This window comes from Equus przewalskii, chromosome 28 (genome assembly GCF_037783145.1).
Source record: "Equus przewalskii isolate Varuska chromosome 28, EquPr2, whole genome shotgun sequence".
Lineage (NCBI taxonomy): Eukaryota > Metazoa > Chordata > Mammalia > Perissodactyla > Equidae > Equus > Equus przewalskii.
This window is the reverse complement of record NC_091858.1, coordinates 1,138,379-1,156,811: the sequence shown is the minus strand read 5'-3', so window position 1 is coordinate 1,156,811 and position 18,433 is coordinate 1,138,379. Positions and strand designations below refer to the sequence as shown.

General features: G+C 42.1%; 1 protein-coding gene across 19 annotated transcripts in view; it reads left to right on the top strand.

Annotated features, from left to right (window-relative positions):
* PSD3 (pleckstrin and Sec7 domain containing 3) overlaps positions 1 to 18,433 on the top strand; it is a 644,089-nt gene that overhangs the window by 268,597 nt on the left and 357,059 nt on the right. For 15 of the 19 annotated variants that reach the window (XM_070598606.1, XM_070598623.1, XM_070598605.1 and 12 more), the window contains one exon: positions 9,955 to 10,063. The exons of 3 other annotated variants lie outside the window; for them this stretch is intronic. In XM_070598606.1, the coding sequence (XP_070454707.1) occupies positions 9,955 to 10,063 (109 nt within the window). Of the gene's footprint in view, positions 1 to 1,751; positions 1,824 to 9,954; positions 10,064 to 18,433 lie in introns of those variants that run through there. One more of the 19 variants, XM_070598615.1, reaches the window with a different exon arrangement.

Here is an 18,433-nt window from a genome sequence, read left to right as displayed (position 1 = left end):
AATTAGAATGGATTTAATTTTTATCAGAAGTTAGTGGAAACTTTGGAGTAACTAAAGACACTTTCCTATGTTGCAAAGCTTAGATTTAGGTGAATAAGGCTGATACTTAGTTTTCACTTATGTAACCTTATGGCATTTCTGCCAAGCCTTCAAGGCTGTTTTGAGGTTGCTGAGTTTATAAGGATTCAGCAAAAATGTTTATGAACACTTGCTGTGAGCCTGTGGTCTCTGTCTGCTTTGCGTGACACTTGTTTTGATTGTTTTTAGTCCCCAGCCATCCTCCTTTTTTGTTGCGTGCACAGGGCGGCATTTGTAAATGTTATTCATTCACAGTCTGGTTGATTTCCTGGGCCGGACCCTGGTTCTGCTGGGCTGGCTTTCCCAGTTCTCTGCGGTGTTCCCGCCTTCCCTCGTAGTACCTGCGTGTGGAAAGCCCTGGCCTCCTGAGTGAGAACCTGGAGCCTGTAGCAAGTAAGGAGAGCTCTTCAAAGACTGAAAAGTGGGTGTTTTTCTTTTTAAAATCTAGATCTTTATATTGTCAGCCTCATTTATGAGTTTTAAGCCTTATCGGAAGTACACAGGTACAAGACCCTGAGGAAGGTGACAAAGGTAGGTAGCACGTAGAGAAACAAGAAAGGCCACATGGAGACTAGAATCGCTGGGTCTGCAGGTCTGCCGTCAAGGCCTCACCATCTCTCATCACTAGTTATGAAGTGGTGGGAAAGGCAGAACATATGTTGTGCACTAATAACATTTGGTCACTAATTTTCTTTAGATTCTGTCATTGAAGCTTTCCAACACTTTAGTTACTTGGTGCCTTAGTGAAGGAGCTGTGAGGAAAACTTCATCCCCGTGTCTCACCTTTATTTTACGGGAAGCTTTGTTACAGAACGTTTATCATCCTGGTTTCCTAGCCCTTAACTTTCTACGTCACACTCCAAAAAAATAAAGCCTCTGTCCCCATGTGTAGTAAGTCATAATGTAGTGTGAATTCAGAGTCTTGTCCAGGGCAGGCACAGTTCCTAAAAGGGGGATATAATCTTCCCAGTTACTCAGAAGTCAACTAAAATGGGTCCAAGATGCAGATTATCAAGGCAGGAGTCCTTTGAGTTGGCCAAAGGCTTGCTTCCTTACCCTTCCCTGACTTGACCTGCATGTCAGTGGAGGGCAGCATGGTGCCCCTGTCTCTGCTCCACAGTCCTCTGCCACCTGTTGGTCTGGCTTCCCTACCGCGTGCCTGGAGGAGCAGCCGAGCCCCCCGCCCTGCCCAGGGAAGTGTGCTTTCAGGGCCTGGGCCGAGGGAATGGACAGCACCTGGTGGGAAAATGACACTAGACCATCAGGGGCTTTTGAAAGGGCCACGGGTTCAGCTCTTGGCTCTGCTCACACAGTTAGAGACAGGCTGGCAGCAGGGCTGGAGAGTGACGAGGGCTGAGTTCTGCTTCTTGCCGCTGTCTTCTCCTTAGCCTGTGTCCATTTCTGGCCTTGCCCTTTGGTTTTGATGCCGTTTCTAGCCTTCAGAAGTCAACGGTATGGCCTTTCTGTTATCCCGTTTGTCTCCTGGCTGTTTTGGCCTCTCTTTATTCTCCAGAGGCTCTCTGTGCCAGTGTTACTTGGCGCTGTTCCTAGCTTTGGAATATCATTCCAATTAGCCTGTCAAGGGAGTGGGGGCTGGGGGCAGGGGAGTTGTAAATTACATGGACCACCCCCTCCTTCTCAGACACAGGTCTTTTCAGCTTGTTCATGTGCAGGCATGTGTCAATTACATTTGAAGGGAAAAGTGCTGCACAGGATGTGATTTGGATCTCTCTCTTTATTACCAGGTAAACTGTGGCAATGCATGGTTTTGTTTGTTTGCTTTTCAATACAAATTTCTTCATTATAGTGGAAGAGCAAAGTATATTTAGATGGACTGCAATAACAAGGAACAGTATCAGTGGAATAATAATTACTTGTTAAGTCTTGTGATTATTTCATTAACAACTTATTTGCATTTGAAAGCAGCAGAAGTATACTTACCGAAGAAATGGGAGTGGGAACTCATAGTTTTTTTATTAGATAGATGTAGATCGCAAAAGTGTGTGAGCTTTTGTGTATGTATTTCTCTGTCTGTATTAGTTTCCTGTGGCTGCTATAACAAAGTGCCACAAACTTGGTGGCTTAAAACAGCAGAAATTTATTTTCTTACAGTTTTGGAGGCCTGAAGTCTGAAATGAGATTTAGGGCCGAAAACCAAGGTGCCAGCAAGTAGTGCTTTCTCTGGAGACTCTCGGGAGATGTTTCCTTGCCATTTGCAGCCTCCAGAATGGCATTTCTTGCCTTGTGGCCCCTGCCTCCGTCTGATGGCACAGCATCTTTTCTCTCACTCTGCTTTCCTCTGACTTTCTTCTCTGTCTCAAATCTTGGCCCACCTGGGTAGTCCAGGATAGTCTCTTCATATTAAGAAATTTAATCACGTTTTCGAAGTCTTTGGCATTATAAGGCAACATTCACAGATTCCGGGGACTTGGATGTAGACATCCTGGGAAGGGTCCTTATTCAGCCTACTGCAGAGTGTGGTGTGTGTGTGTGTGTGTGTGTGTGTGTGTAGGTGTGCTTGTGCCTGTCTGTTTAAAATTTCCTATCTCTATTCCTGAGCTGGTCTACAAGCAGGTACACCCCAGTAGCAATGAGCATACCCAACTACCCAATGTCCAGTTCTCGTATCTAAATGGTAAATAATAGTCTTCACTAAAAGAGACCAGGTTTTTGTTTTTTTTTTTTTTTTTTTAAAGAAATGACTGATTCCAGGGAGAAGCCTGGACCATCCTATTGTACCAGAAAGTAAAGAAGTGCTCAGAGAATAACGGGGACGTGTCAAAAAGACACAGAAGCCAGCTAGAGCTTTCACTGGCCAAAACCAGGAAGTTTGAGTATTGAAATAAATAATGAATGTGGTGGATTACAACTCACTGGATAAAACATAAATTCAGTCCATACTGATAAATATAAATTAATTTACAAGTTGAAAATTTCATGAGGAATGGCATATTTACCTTGTTTCTAAGTATCTTTCCACAGCAAACTAATTGATTACAAAGAGAAAAAGTTTAAGTTGACAGAGGAGAAGGGTGGCAGATCACAGTGAATGCATGCGATAAGTAGTGGGACAAATTGAAATTATATTCCATTAGATAGGATGCAAAGAGGAGAACAGCATCACATCTGTGATATTCTTGTCAAAGATGTGTAATCTGAATTTAATCATGAGGAAAGGTAAAGACAAACCCAAGTTGAAGAATATTCTACAAAATAACTGGTCTGTAATTTTCAAAAAATGTCATAGTCATGAGAATTAAGGAATATAATGTAATATAATAGTGAGGTTAAATAGCCAATTGGAAGTTCTAAGCTTCACTGTAGAAGGATCTGGTTAGGCTGTTATTAGTGCACCCCTGACTGAATTATTTAGATCTTTCTTCTTGGGCTGGTTGCTTTCTGCAGAGAAAACTCTTCAGATCTCCTGCCTGCAGGGTCTCGGGTGTCAGTATTCCATAGGCTGCGTGGGAGAGAAGTCTAAGCATCTTAACATCCTGCAAACAAGTCCCGTTTCCACTGTGGTATCCTTGTATCAGTTGTGCCTGGTGTCCCCCGGGCCAGGGATGTTCTTTGTGAAATCTCTCTGGTGGATGAAGCTCCATTCTTCTGCCTGGGTGGACCAGGGACAGTTGCCCGATGAAGTAGGTGGGAGTCTGGGGATCTAACTGCTTGATAACCATTCCTTCTCACCAGTCCTGCTTGTTTTAGCTCCTCACTCCCTCCATTCCCCTTCCTTGGCCTTTGAGTATTCTGTGGTGTGACTTGGACTGGTTGTGTTCCCTTTCAACAGGACTTAAGTTACCTGTCCTAAACAACTTCCCTTTTGCTCTTAACTCTTTTGGCTTTTCCTTATGTGTTAATTGGCTAGGCTGCCATCAGAAAGTACCACAGACGGTGAGAAAAAATTGCTTTCTCACACATCTGGAGGCTAGACATTTGAGATCAAGGTGTCAGCATGTTTGGTTCCTTCTGAAGCCTCCCTCCTTGGCTTGAAAATGGCCTGCTTCTCCCTCTGTCTTCATACAGTTGTCCCTGTGTGTCTGTGTCCTAATCTCCTCTTTTTATAAGGACACCGGTCATATTGGATTAGGGCCCACCCTAATGACTCATTTTAACTTAATTACTTCTTTAAAGACGGTCTCAAAATGTGGTCACCTCTAAGGTACTGGGGGTTAGGATTGCAACATATGACTTTTGGGGGACAGCATTTGTAACACCTAACCATTGCCTTTTACAGTGTTAGTGCTCAGCTTCCTGTTCTTGCTGACCCTTGAGTTGGCATGAGCAGTGCCCTCTTTCCATGGCCCTGACTTCTGCTGGGTGATGGGAGCAGATGGGGTTGAACAGAATTGAGTGTGGAGTGTGAATGTTGGAATCAAGTGTGAGTTTTGAGTGAGTTGTGAAATATTTTTATAATCTTTAATTTAGCTTTTCATCTTCTCTGGCCTAAAGTATTCTGTAATACTGAACTTTGACTGACTAGGGGACTCTCATCCTCTGAACATCATACTGAAATTGAAATGATAAGGAGATGAAGGAGCATGTCACCCTCCTCAAACTCTGCTCTCAGCCCCTACCTCCACTGTGCCTCCTCTGGCCCCGTCTTTCCCCTCCCAAATCAACTGCAAATTACTTTTACTTCTGAAATTTGCGTGCAGCTTTCTGCTTTCTCTTGATTTTTTGTAGCTAGACAGTTAAAAGAGTTATTTTATATAAGTAGTATTTCTCTTGTGTCTAAAATTGGTAATTATTATCAGTAATATCTTGAGAGTTGGATAATATAACTGAAAGTTCTTTGTAAATTTGAAAAGCCATATAAAATGTGAGGTTGGAATTTTATTTGTCCTGTCCGTTTAGTGGTGGAGTTGCATTTTTAAGTGGAGGGCACATTTTGGTTATCAAGTCATTGTAATTTTATCACAAGGAGAAGATTTATGTTTTTCCTCCTTAGTGAAATATCTGTGAAGGTGGTTCAGAAGTGTGAAGAATCTTTGTGTTTCAGAATTAGGAGGCACCTTAGAGATAAATTTGAATAACCCTCTATTAATAGGGAAGCAGAAGTCCAAAGCCTCCGCGTTGGTGTGACGCTGAGTGGAAGACCCAGCCTGGCCGTGAGCCTGCAGCATCTGACAGTCACTCCATTTGCGACTGTTCATATCCTGTACTTCCTAATAAGGCTTCTGTTTCTAAAGTGACTGTGATAAAACAAAAGAATATATTTTATTCAGTGAGTAATACAGAAGGAAAAGTAGTGCTGAATTATGTGGGTCTTCCATCAAGTTGATTGTTTCAAATACAGTTTTTCAGACCTGCAAAAATTATCGTAGAGATGGGTGAAGATTTGTAACCCTTGGCATGGAGAGAGGATATATCATTGGGGCTTGTGGCTTTAAGAATAATTAACATGAGGGGCCGGCCTGGTGGTCTAGTGGTTAAGTTCAGTGCGCTCTTCTTTGGCGGCCTGGGTTCAGTTCCTGGGCGTGGATCTACACCACTCATCTGCGGCCATGCTGTAGCCGTGAGCCATGTATAAAAGAGAGGAAGATTGGCAATAGATGTTGGCTCAGGGGAAATCTTTCTCTGCAGGAAAAAAAAAAAAAAGAATAGTTAATGTAAATGGAGTGAATTTTATTTCACCAGGCAAGGCAGGGGAATGTTAATGCTTAGATTTGGGGGTGAATGTTGAGTTTTAGGTTCCTCCATAATTGTCGTAGTATGGATTACTTTATTAGGGTCGAGCCCTTTAGTCTTTTACTTCTGGGGAGAGAATCTCTTTAAAAACTGTTTCTCTTCTGTGAAATTCGGAATGTGCTTTGAACACTGCTTCGCTTTCAAGCCTTAGCACAAGTGTGCTCTATGGACCAGCATCAGCATTGCCTTGAAGCTTTTTAGGAATGCGGAGTCTCAGGCTGTACCCCAGACCTGCTCAATCTATGTTTTAACAAGATTCCCAGGTGATGCATATATCTAGTCAAGTATGAAAGACACTAGTCTAGAGCAGTGCTGTGCAAAATTTGGTCCCTGGACCAGCAGCATCAGCATCATCTGCAACATTATTAGAAAATGCAAATTCCCAGACCAAAAATCCCAGATGCACTGAATCCGAAACTCTGGGTGAACCCTCAGTGTGTGTGTATGTCTGTGTGTGTGTGTGTTTAAAGTACTTCTTATTTATTTATTTTGCTGAGGAAGAGGCACCCTGAGCTAACATTTGTGCCAGTCCTCCTGTCTTTTGTACGTGGGTCACTGCCACAGCATGGCCACCAATGAGTGCTGTAAGTCTGTGCCCGGGGAACTGAAGCCCGACCGCTAAAGTGGAGTGCACCAAACTTAACCACTAGGCCACGGGGCTGGTCCCTCCAGTATGTGTTTTAATGAGCCCTGTAGGTGATGCTAATTCATGCTAAAGTTTGAGAGCTGTTCTAGAGCAGTGTGCTTCCAAAAGTTTTGACCATGACTCATGGTGAGAAATACATTTTACATTGTGATCCAGTACACACGCACGCACACATACACACACGCACAACTTAGAAGTTTTCTAAAACAATGTTTATCTTACTATGTGTTATCTACTCTGGTATTTTCAGTTTTATTTTGTTAAATATATGTGTGTGTATAAACTTACTTGTATAATAATCTGGTCATGACACGCACAACTGATTACACAGCCACTAATGGGTCATGAGCTGCAGTTTGAGGCACAGTGCTCTTGAGCAGGGTCTCTTTTTGTGCATGGCCCCTTTGACAGTCTGGTAAAGCTCTGGATGTCTTGTCAGTATCATGCTTTTTAAGTGCATATAGTAATATACATGGAGCTGCAGAAGTAACCAATTATGTTGGTTACCAAAATATTAAAGATACTTGTGATGTGGTAATATATTGTTTTTCTTTACTCATAAGAAGAGTTAGTGGTGGGTCTAGTAACTACTATCATTTGAAAGTGGGGATGACTATAAATGATATTTCATGATATCTGCAGTAATTGTTATATGATGTGAAAATGGTTATGATCTCTATTGGTGACAAAGTTACAGTTACTGATAATAATACTGTGGTTTGTTGCATACCTTCATATTTGAAAAAAATACTAAATTTCAGCTTAAAGTGAAAATAAAGATCTAACTTTTTCCCCTATCTAACTTCAGACTTCCAGAATTCTATTGACAGACTCCCATGGAACTGAGGTTAAGAACCCTTGCTCAAGAGGAACCTTTCTTTGGAGAGTGGTTCTCAGGCTTTAGGTTGAGACTATGCCAGAAAATTATCTTCCTGGAATTTCTTTCTTTCTTTTTGTTTTTTAAGATTGGCTCTGAGCTAACATCTGTTGCCAGTCTTCCTGCTTTTTTTTCCTTCTCCCCAACGCCCCGCAGTACATAGCTGTATATTCTAGTTGTGGGTACCTCTAGTTGAGCTCTGTGGGATGCCGCCTCAGCACGGATTGAGGAGTGGCGCGAAATCCGCGCTCAGGATTGGAACTGGGAAACCCTGGGCTGCTGAAGCAGAGTTTGCGAACTTAACCACTTGGCCACGGGGCTGGTCCCTGGAATTTCTTAAAACCGGTGCTTCATTGGTGGCATCTTTTCTTGTTTTCTAGCACCATCGTAATGGGTTTCTTCTTCAGTATTCTCTTTTCTGTTGTTTTACTGAGACTTTGGAGGTCACCAGGAAGCCCAGATCCAAGCTATTGATACTGTTCCCTCTGTAGTCTCCCCCATCTCAGTACATGCATGTTGCTCAAGCCAAATTCCTGGGAGTCATTCTCTGGTCGTGAGTTCTGTGTTCAGAATTTGAATCTGAGATCCACAATTTACTAGCTGTATAACCTTGGACAAATTACTCACCTGCTTGTTGCTTCTTTTTCTCGACCTGTGAGACTGAGATGATAGCAGGGCCCGCCTCACAGGATTGTTCTGAGCATTGAGAGAGGTATCCCATGTATTGCCTTAGAACAGTGACTGGCCTGGAGTAAGTGGTTAGCCAATGTTATCCTTTATGATTATTAGTGATTTCTCACTTTCTCTCATTCCTTAGATCCAGTTTATCAGAAAATTTATGTAGATCTTCCCTATAAAAAATATTTCAAATTCATCTACTTCTGCCTATTTCCATTGCCATCGTCCTTCTCTAAGCTTCCATACTCTGTCACTTGGACTCTTATCTGGTGTCTCTGCCTCTTGATGCACTCCAGTCTATTTTCCCTATAACAACCATATGATCACTTAAAAGTGTAAATGAGTGATCTTTTTAAAATGTTAATGAATCGCTGTACATTTAAAATCCTTCACTGGCTTCCCATCAGACCTTTTCTTGACCTACACACCCTGTGTTTTTGACCCCTACCTCCGGCATTACGTCCTGCTGGGCTGTTCTCCTGGTTACTCTCTAAAGTTGCGCATTTGCTCACTGTCCTGTGGCATGTTGGCCCTCTCTTAGCTGTTGAGTAGCCTGGTCCTTTCATATTTTCACGGCATTGTGTAAGACCCTCCCTCTGCTTGGATGGAAATTTCCGTCCTTCCCCAGCCTCTCATCCTTCTCCTCGCTGCAGGTCTTAGTTTCTCAGAGAGCCTTCCCTAACCACTCTCACTAAATCAGGGCACCGGGTTCCTCTTTTCCCAGCCTGAAGCTCCCTAAACACATCAAAAATTAATATTTCCTTTCTACCGGGGAAAGGGATAATTAACAACCTGTGGTTATAAAGCACATAACTCCAAGAGGAGTGTGCACCTTTTCCAAAAAGATACATTTTACACATTATGAACACATGATTGTAATGCTATTTTAAGAAATTGCTATCTCAAAATTGTACAAGCTAGCTCTTTGATATTGGTGTTAGAAAGCAAAAAGAGGCCTGCCCGCTGGACCTGTCTGCAAAGGGCTGATGGAGTTAATCATAACCCAGTCGGGGTCTTCCACTGCTGTCAATCATTTCGGCTCCAAAGGCTATAATAGAAGTCCTGAAATTTCCCTCTTTGAAGTAGTTGCTGGGTTGCTGATAAAACCCTTCAAGCTCCTCTCTCCTAAGGTGAATGTTTAGTTGCTGGTCAGACACAAGGAAAGATGTTTCATAATTAGAGGGTGAAAAGCAGTGTAGGTAATAGCTGGATCCTGGTTAGTATTTGAGTTCCCAGTGAAGAGGCAGAAGAAAGACTCCCTGATTAGACTAGGTCAGAGTTCTTTGTGTTTTGAAATTTCTACCTTGTTACTTATTTTTAATTAATCCCAGGTCAGAGAATTGCCTAAAGCAGCCAGGAAGAGGGTCATAGAATTCAGAATCATGATGTGAACCACTCTCACAATTACCTTTGTTTTTCTCTCAAATAAGGGACTTTTAGGAATTCTAAAGGACTCTGGGGCAGATGCTCAGATTTAGGACAATTAGTATAAATGGGATGCCTGACACTTCTATTCGATGCCCTGTTTGGCTGAATGGTGTTCCTAATTGTATAAAAATGTGATCTCTTTTGGGGGAGGACAACTTTTTGTTGGCATACTTTAGCACAACCCACACACAGAAGTGTTCCTGCTATGGGCTGTGGGTAATGATAAACATTTGGAAAATGATGCATCTATAAACAGCTTTCTAATTTCAGAAAAGTAACATAAACAATTAAAGTTCCACTGTAATTCTGCCTCCTAATCAAGCCAAATGTTTCATATTTTTCTTATACCCCTATAGATGTTTATATTGTTATCTTTTTTATATAGTTGTAATCTTGCAGTGATCATCTTGTGTTCTGGTTGTTGTCATGTTACCTTTTTCATGGCTATATAGCATTCTATCTAGTAGATATGTCATAATTGCTTAACCATTCTCGTTGGTTGGTTTGCTTTATGATGTATTTTTAATGACATCTTTGTTTTGTTCTAATTTTGCAGGCAGAGACATTTGTTTGGGTTAACAATGCATCAGCACATTCCCAGAGTGTTGCCAAGGCCAAATATGAATTTTTATTTGGCAGATCTGAAGAGAAAACTCCAGATACTAGTAAGTGTTTCCCTACTCTTCTCCTTCAGGTAACAGATAGGAAGCGCTACAGAAATTTCAAATCTCAGAAGCTCAGAATTCTTCCAATCTAGAACTGGCTTGAAATTAGCTAGAACAGGCTAGAAGAATCACATCCTTTATTTCTGAATTCTACATCTTAGGAAGGTAGTTTTGATGAATAATTAAAGTGAACAGGTTTCACAGAGGTAGGAGGGCAGCAAGGCAGATGGAGAAAAAGCACTCAGCCATGTCTTGGGAGTTGGACTGGAAGGGGATGCTGCATGTGGCGAAGAGCCTAGGCCCTGGAGGTAGGCTTCCTGAGCTTGAATTCTGGCCTTGTGACTTATCAGATGTGTGACCTCGAGTAAATTTTCTCATCTCTTTGTGCCTCAATTTTCTCATCTGTAAAATGGGGTTAGAGGGATACATACCTAGAATTCTTTTGAGGATTAAGTTAATTGACATATGTAAAGATCTCAGAACCACACTTGGCATGTAATAAATGCTCTAAAAGTGTTTGCTCCTGTTATTATTTATTGTAATCATCATCACCATGTCCCTGACCTTTGCATGCAGAAGTGCAGTCCTGACACTCCTCAACTCTGTCACTGTCTGGCACTGATCTCTGTTTTGAGTAGACCAGGAATCTGATCTAATCTAATGTTTTTTCAGTTGTAAAGGTCAAATAATAACTGCACATTTTTGACTTACATATTAGATGGGATTAGTGGATCCCATAATGTATGAGGATAGTAAGAATGCAATACATATGCAGCCATTTGATAATTCCTTTTACTTTAATAATGAATATTTACTAGATATTTCAGTAGTTGGGGACTCAAGTATAAAACAGCTAAATTATTTTAAAAAATCATTCTGCTTTTATCACAGTGTCCCCATTTGCTATTTATCATGTAGCATAAATATGTAACTATTCTAGACTTGAGGTTTGGGACACCTAATCATCTATCCACTGTTTCTCAGGTGGGGAATACTGATTGTAGTCACCCCAAGGCTCTTTAAAACTCCCTCTTAGCATAGCCTTAACCTGAATGTCACATTGTGATTTTGTGCTGATTAAGCTTTTTTTGACTTTGGTAAAACATGATTTTTACTTTGCAATGTAGCGATGATATCAGCTGTCTGCATAGTCCTCTGACTTATTGCTGGGTGAGTTTGGTTCTTCCTTACTCACAGGTCTTAAGTAGTTTTCCCTGTGTACCTGAGGCAAATCAAAATGACATTTTAAGCCTTCTGTTCCTTATTTGCTGTGGTAAAAATGCTTGGTGTTGTTTCTAGTGCTGTTATTCTGCAGCTCCTGTATTTTCTTCTAAGTTTTATAGTTGTAACTCTTACATTTAGGTCTGTGATCCATGTTGTGTTATTTTTTGCGTATGGTGTGGGGAAAAAGCTGAATAATTCTTACTGATGGATAGACTGTGTTGGGTAAATGTAGAGCATCTCACTGAGTTGGGTGGATGCCACTCCATACACACGATTCCTGGAGAGCAAGATGCAAAAAAAGCAGCACTGCAGCTTAACCTGCTCACGCCCCTCTCCTAATCTTTGCGTCTGGTCTCAGGACCCGGGAAAGCTGGGAGTCATTGCTGGAGGGAAAGTGTGAGTTGGTGTAGAAAACCACAAACACACAAAGGAACAGATGACAGATCCACTAATTCTAGGGTCTTCTATTGAGATATTTTCTTGTCTCCACCACAGATACACGTTAGTTTATAATTTTATGCCTAATCCTTTTAGTCAATCCTCTACCTTTGGCACATTTTATTTAATTTGCTCCTTTCTTTCTGCTTCCTGGCCTCCTTCCCACCCATTATGGAAAGCAGAATAATGATTTCACAGTCTGATATACAAGAGTATGTTAGACCATCTCACCATTCCTTGGCTCCTATTAAATTGGTCAGATGTCCTCTGTTATTTTAGTTATTCCACAGACCCTGCTTGGTAGGCAGTAATTTTTAGTGGTCTATTTTGGCTTGGCAGAGTGGGCCAGAAAGTGACTGTGAACTTCTCTTTGGCTGTAGGCTTTGGTGTCAGTGATGGTGTCAGCAGTGATCAGTCAGTGCCTCTGTTTCTTCCCACCATGGCCACATATCTGCACGCTGAGCTCTATACTGGTAGCCTTGGCTACCTTATCAGAACTGCCTGGTGTTTCATATACTGTGATAGCTAAGGAGTGTTGCAAAAATCAGTCTGGAGGGCAAGATGAAAAGCTTATTGCTGCTGTCTACTCAGTACAGTATTTTAATTTTGCCTAGGAGATCCATTTTTTGCAACAGCTGTTCATTGTATTTTTTTTTTTAAAGAAGCTATTGGAAAGCTGAGGAGCAGGATTTGACTTTTTTTTTTTTTAAGATTTTTTTTATTTTTTCCTTTTTCTCCCCAAAGCCCCCCGGTACATAGTTGTGTATTCTTCGTTGTGGGTTCTTCTGGTTGTGGCATGTGGGACGCTGCCTCAGCGTGGTCTGATGAGCAGTGCCATGTCCGCGCCCAGGATTTGAACCAACGAAACACTGGGCCACCTGCAGTGGAGCGCGCGAACTTAACCACTCAGCCACGGGGCCAGCCCCGGATTTGACTTTTTTGAGAGTAGGATCAGATCAACTTTGTAACAGCGCATCTCAATTAGAATAGAGAGCTTTTATCTGGAGAAACTTGCGGCACTAAATATAATTGAGGTCATGTACTTATTAACCATTAAGGATTCCTTTGTAAAAATTTTCCTCTCAGTGTGTTTTATAACAAAGAGCTAGTTTTTTCTTGACTTATAGAATTGTTTGGGTGCTGTTAGGATGTTCTAGCGTAAATTTGGGTCCTTGAGATGGGCCCCTGAACAAAATTCTGTGTTGTTGGGTGTATGACCTGCTTTACAAAGTATGCTCTTAGCGGTGTCTCCCTTCATCTTTCCTTAAATCAATCAGCTGATCTTAAGATTCCTTTTACGTTTAGCTAAGAAGTATCTTTTCCCTTCTGTGTTGTAAAGCAAAGGATACAGACTGGCCTCTTTCATTCGTTTTATTTGGTCTAGCCCATGTTTTGTTAAAAAATTGAAGTAACTTTGAAAAAATGGGAGATTTCATGTGAAAACTCAGATTTCAAGCTTTTGTTGAAAAGTCTGAGCCTGCAGCCCTGAGTGGACATTGTCCCTGAAGACCAGTTGGCGCCGTTAGAGCCCAGGTGCTCCTGGTTCGCCAGGCAGCGCTCTCCCGTGTTGTCTCCTACTTTGCCTGTGTTACTTTCTGTTACCTCCTGAAGCTTGTAGGCATTTAGGCTTATATGGTCTCTGCTTTCAAGTCATACTAGTATATGGCTTTACACTATTGGTCATGTTTTCCAATAATGGTTCTCGTTATGTCGTGCTTCGCAACTCTGACTAGCATCCAAAGGTGGATATACCAGGAAGCTAACGCATGGGACTTTTCTAAGGCCTTGAGAGACCTAGCAATTTTTTCTTCTGTCTCTTAATGAGAGCTCCCCAAGTTGTGTAAGTTTCAGAAGCTACAAAACTGGATCTGCCCCTGCCAGCATGAGAGCCACCTGCAGGTCTTTTAAAAAGAAGGGAAGTTCTTGGGCTCCACCTTCTCCAGGCCTCTGCATCAGAATCTCTGGGTGAGGCACCCAGGCATCTCTGAGTTTTAAACAGCTCCCCAGGTGATGATTATAATGCACATACAGGCTTAAGAGCTACTGGATTTAAAAAGGTAGTTACTTGAGCTATTTATACACCATTTTAACACTAAAAGGATTCGTTGTGGAATCCTTTAATACATTTGAACTGTAGTTTGATATTACTGACATTCAAAGCTGAAGTGCTTAGGAACCACTGCCAGTTGAAGATCAGTCAGATAAGTGAGGTCATCTCTGAAATTAAAATATAATGTCAATAGGAAAACATGATTTGATTGTAAAAAAAATAGCATGCATTAGTTTTTCAAGAATTTATGAAGAAAGTTTCTTACCTGTGATGGTTGTCCATTCATGTGTAATTTCATCAGCAGTTTCTGTTTTATGCTAGTATTTGTGTAAATATTAAAATGCTTTGGGAAACATATCGTACAGGTGGACTGAGGCCGAGATTCTGGAGTGACTATAATGTGAGATGTCAGCGTGAGGGAAAATAATATTGCAGCCTGATACAAGTGCCTCTGTTCTTGTTGCTTGGGGAGGTTGAATTATTGTTTTAAAGCAATGATTTTGGAGATTTGTGGGCATGTTTTTGATTGTCACAGTGATTGGGGGCAAGGTTTGGTACTGGCCTTTAATGATTCCAGGCCAGCGAGGCATTGCGCGGTGCCCGGAGTAGTAGTGCACAAGGGAGAGTTGTCCCCATGCTGCATGACTTTGAATGTCCTCTTGGACATTCACGTGGGGAAAAATGTTTCTAACAATGTGGACTCAGGATATATAAGCAAAATGTTTTCTGCATGGTTTTAAATATAAGTGAATTTTCTAGGACCAGAACTACCATGTGAATCAGGGGAATATTTTGCTATGTTTCTTTTAGGAAATTTACTAAAAGTTGTTCATCGTTTCAAAACATCGTGTTCCACAAGGCAACGCTCATGCTATTAAGTCCTCAGTGCACACACCTGTACAGTCTAATCCGAGCCTCGCTTTCAGGGTGAGTCTATGTTTAGGTACAAGCAAGTGTCTGACTAACTCAGCATTTGCGTAAGGAGAATTAACTTTGTTTCTCCTATGTATTACATTTAGTAAACCACTGAACATACCACATTTAGTGAATGATTATATTGATTGTTTCGAATTTTATATTTAGACAAGCTATATTATTTATGAATTTCACTTCAGGATAATAAAGTAGGCATTGCAAAATATTTGTTATGAAAAGCTATTTTTTTCTCATGAGTTGAGAATTGCTATTTTAAAGCAGTGGTTCGTAACCAAGAGTAAACATCAGATTGACCTATGGAAAGTTTGAAAATGATCATTGTGACCCTCCCCTAGAAATACTAATTTAATAGTTGTGTAGGAAATTCTGGGGACTCGATGAACCTTTGCCACTTCAGGGCATCCTTAGAAACTTACGTTCTTGGTTTGCACACTACGGTGCATGCAGGCAGCTGCTGCAGGTGCAGGTGGCAGCTCAGGGATTCGGGTGGCCCTGCTCAGCCCTGCTAGCAGAGAGGTAGCACGACACCTTGATGCTTGGGATGCATGTTAAAATTACAGATTCTCTCTTTCACAGTACATGTGTATATCCAATCCTCACCTTGTACACTCTCAGATCTTACAATTTTATTTGTCAGTTATACCTCAATAAAGCTGAAGAAACAGTTCGGATTCTTGAACCTCACCCCAGTAATTCTGCTTTTGGTGTGTGACTCAAAAATCTACTGTAATGAGCCCCCTGAATGCTTTCGACCCGGGTCGTCCTTGGACAGCACTGTGAGCAGTCCTCTTCTTAGGAGGTTGGTGCGATAAGCATGTGGGTCTGACAGAGACCCAGAGCATGGAAAGGTGGCTTCAAGAAGTTTGGAGGTAAAGTGGTGCTTTGAGGCCCCTGCTGGGTTGCGTTCGCTCTGTGCCCGAGAGCACTGCCTAGTTGGAAACAGTAGCCTGAACATTGCTGAGAAGCTAAGGCTGAGAAGAGCTCACCTTGCTCGTTTTGTATGAATTTAAACTTTGAGGGATTGTGTCCTGAGAGGCTGAACACATTTTCGGATAAAGTGTAGATCCACTCTAGGTGTTGTTTGAAAATCACGAAGAAAGGGACAGTGCTAAAAATTTTGAGAGGCAAAACCTCTGTTTTTAGAGAGGAGAACAAAGGAGATTGTAGAGACTGGTGAGTTTAAGGCTAATTTTCAGCCAAATTTTAGAGGGTTATTGAAAGAATTGGGAGAGTAGGGAGTCCTCCCCAGATATGAGCTGGCACTGGGGTCTCAGGGATGAATGGTGGGAGCCACATCGAGGTAGAATGCCTTCTAGGGAGGAGATGCCCAGCAGGGTTTGGGGGGTGGAGACGTAGAGGGTGGAGGGAGTTTGGCAGGTTACTGGAGCTGAAGATTGGCTGGGGTGGCTGGAAACCCAGATGCTAACATTATTAACATTCCCTAAACATGTTATTGGAACACAGTTGGGGAAATGCTGATGTACTGGAAATAGGCCTGGGCAAAAAATCAAGAGGCCTGAGTTTTCATTATGTCAGGTATCAGATGCCAAAAACTTCCTTCCAGATAACTAAGGCACTCCTGAGGGTATTTACTTTTTCAATATACAATGAATACCTATAGTTGCTAGGCTGGAGATATAGATATAAAGTATATAGTCTGCCTGCCAAGTCTGGTTGGGGAAACAGACAAGTCATCTGATGTTCTAATGCAATATACCTGCTATATATAGTAGAAGTAAGAACAGGGAGCTTTGGGAGGCTACTGGAGGTACACCTAAGTTAGACTGAGGGAAGGCTTCCAAGAAGAGGTGATTATCTGAGCAGAGTTTTTGAGGGTAAGGTGGAATGGGTACTGGGAAGACACATGTTTCAGACGGCATAAGAAGCTTGTGTAAAGATGTGTTGCTCTGAAAACCATGGCTTGTTCAGAGCAGCTGGTATCAAGGGGAGGAATGAGGCAGAAGGCTGGGGGCAGGCAAGGGTCGGATTACCACTGTCTTAGATGCCATGCTAAAGAGTATGCATGTTATTGATTTTTTGAAACAATGGATTGATTTTCCACATTTGAGATTTAGGAGATCAGTCTGGAAGCATTGTTGAGATGGGATTGCAGTTCTGGGAAGGCGAGATTGGAGGCAGTGCATCTCGTTAGGAAGGTACCACCCCCCCCCCCCGCCGCGCCCCAACACGCACATACCCCAATGCTTTAAACAAAACAAAAATGAACTCTTGCAGGAGAGGACTCCAGGTAGATGATTCAGAGCTCAGATGGTGGTTGCACGGTGTTGGACGATCCTGACACCTTTGGGTGTTTAGTCTGCCATCCTTTGAACATTTCTCATCTTCTAATTTGGTTGCTTGAGCTCTAGCCATGTCTCGAAAGCAGAAAGGAGGAAGGGGAGAAGCAGAAGGGCATAGGGGCCTGTGCTGTCTGTAATTTACCACAGAACACTGTCAGTTACAGCTCCTTGTAATGTGGTGCCATTGCCATGGGCAGCTGTGAAGGAAATGCCAAAAATGTAGTCTTTATTCTGAGTGGCCATGTGCCCAGCTGAAAACTGGGAATTCGATTACTAAGGGAGGAGGAGAAGTGGACAGTGGGGTTAACCCCCCTTGACTCTGCCATAGGGAGTGGTGCAGGAATGCAGGGGACTCAGGACGAGGATGTGACTGAGGCAGTGGAGTAGGGAAGGAGAAATGAGATGTGCTGCAGGAGAGTGAGGTGCTGCTGCTGGCAGCTGGTTGGACATGGGAAGGAAGGACCGGAACGGGAGGCGCTGAGGGTGGTGTCTGCTTTGGGTGCTGGGAGGATGGTGGTGCCTTTCAACAAGGTACAGTTTTGAAGGAAGAGTGGGTTTGGGGGTAGGAAGAAGAATAATGACGTGTTGGACATATGGAGTTTGAAATGCCTGGGGCACATTCTGATGGAGATGTCCAATGGGCAGGTGGGTATACAGATCTGGGCCAGAAAGAAGAGATTTTGGGAGTGGATATGATTGCCCAGGAAGCATGTGCAAAATGAAAAGAAGATTGAAGATCTTATTTCATAGATAAGACTCTCTGAGGTGTAAATAATTTAACCCCATAATGAATCTTAATCTCATTATGATGTTATGTTCTTGATGAAGAAAAATATTTAAAGGGCAGGCTGAAAGAGTAGAGTTTAAAAGAAATTCAGCAGGATCAGCCAGAGAGATAGAAGGAAAATCAGAACAGAAAGATATTTGGGAAACAGGAGAGCATTTTAATAAGAAGGAGTAATTGCAGAGACATGCCGTAGATGAGTGCAGTAAGATAAAGACTGAAGGGTCTAGCAATTGGGAGGTAGGTAAATGCAGTAAAATAGAGAAATGTGTGTGTGTGTAGATATCTCTACATACCTGTATCAAATGCATGTGTGTGTATAAAGTTGTTTAGATTAAACCTAAAAATGATCGCATGACTTAAAATCCCTCAGGGTAGATGGTACCACCTCTGGAAGTGACCTCTAGCAGTGCAGTCTGCGTACCCTGTGCCCTCACCCCTTGGCAGCCCACGTTGGGCTCTTGTCACCATAACAGGACGGTAACTAAATCTCTCAAGCTCAAATTCGGGATAGATTTACTGCTACATGAGATTGTTTTTATGGTCATACTGGGGTAGATATTTAATATAAGGACTAGCGTGACCTAAGCATCACGAAAAGATTTAAAATATGTGATGACACGTTAGGGTCCTGATTG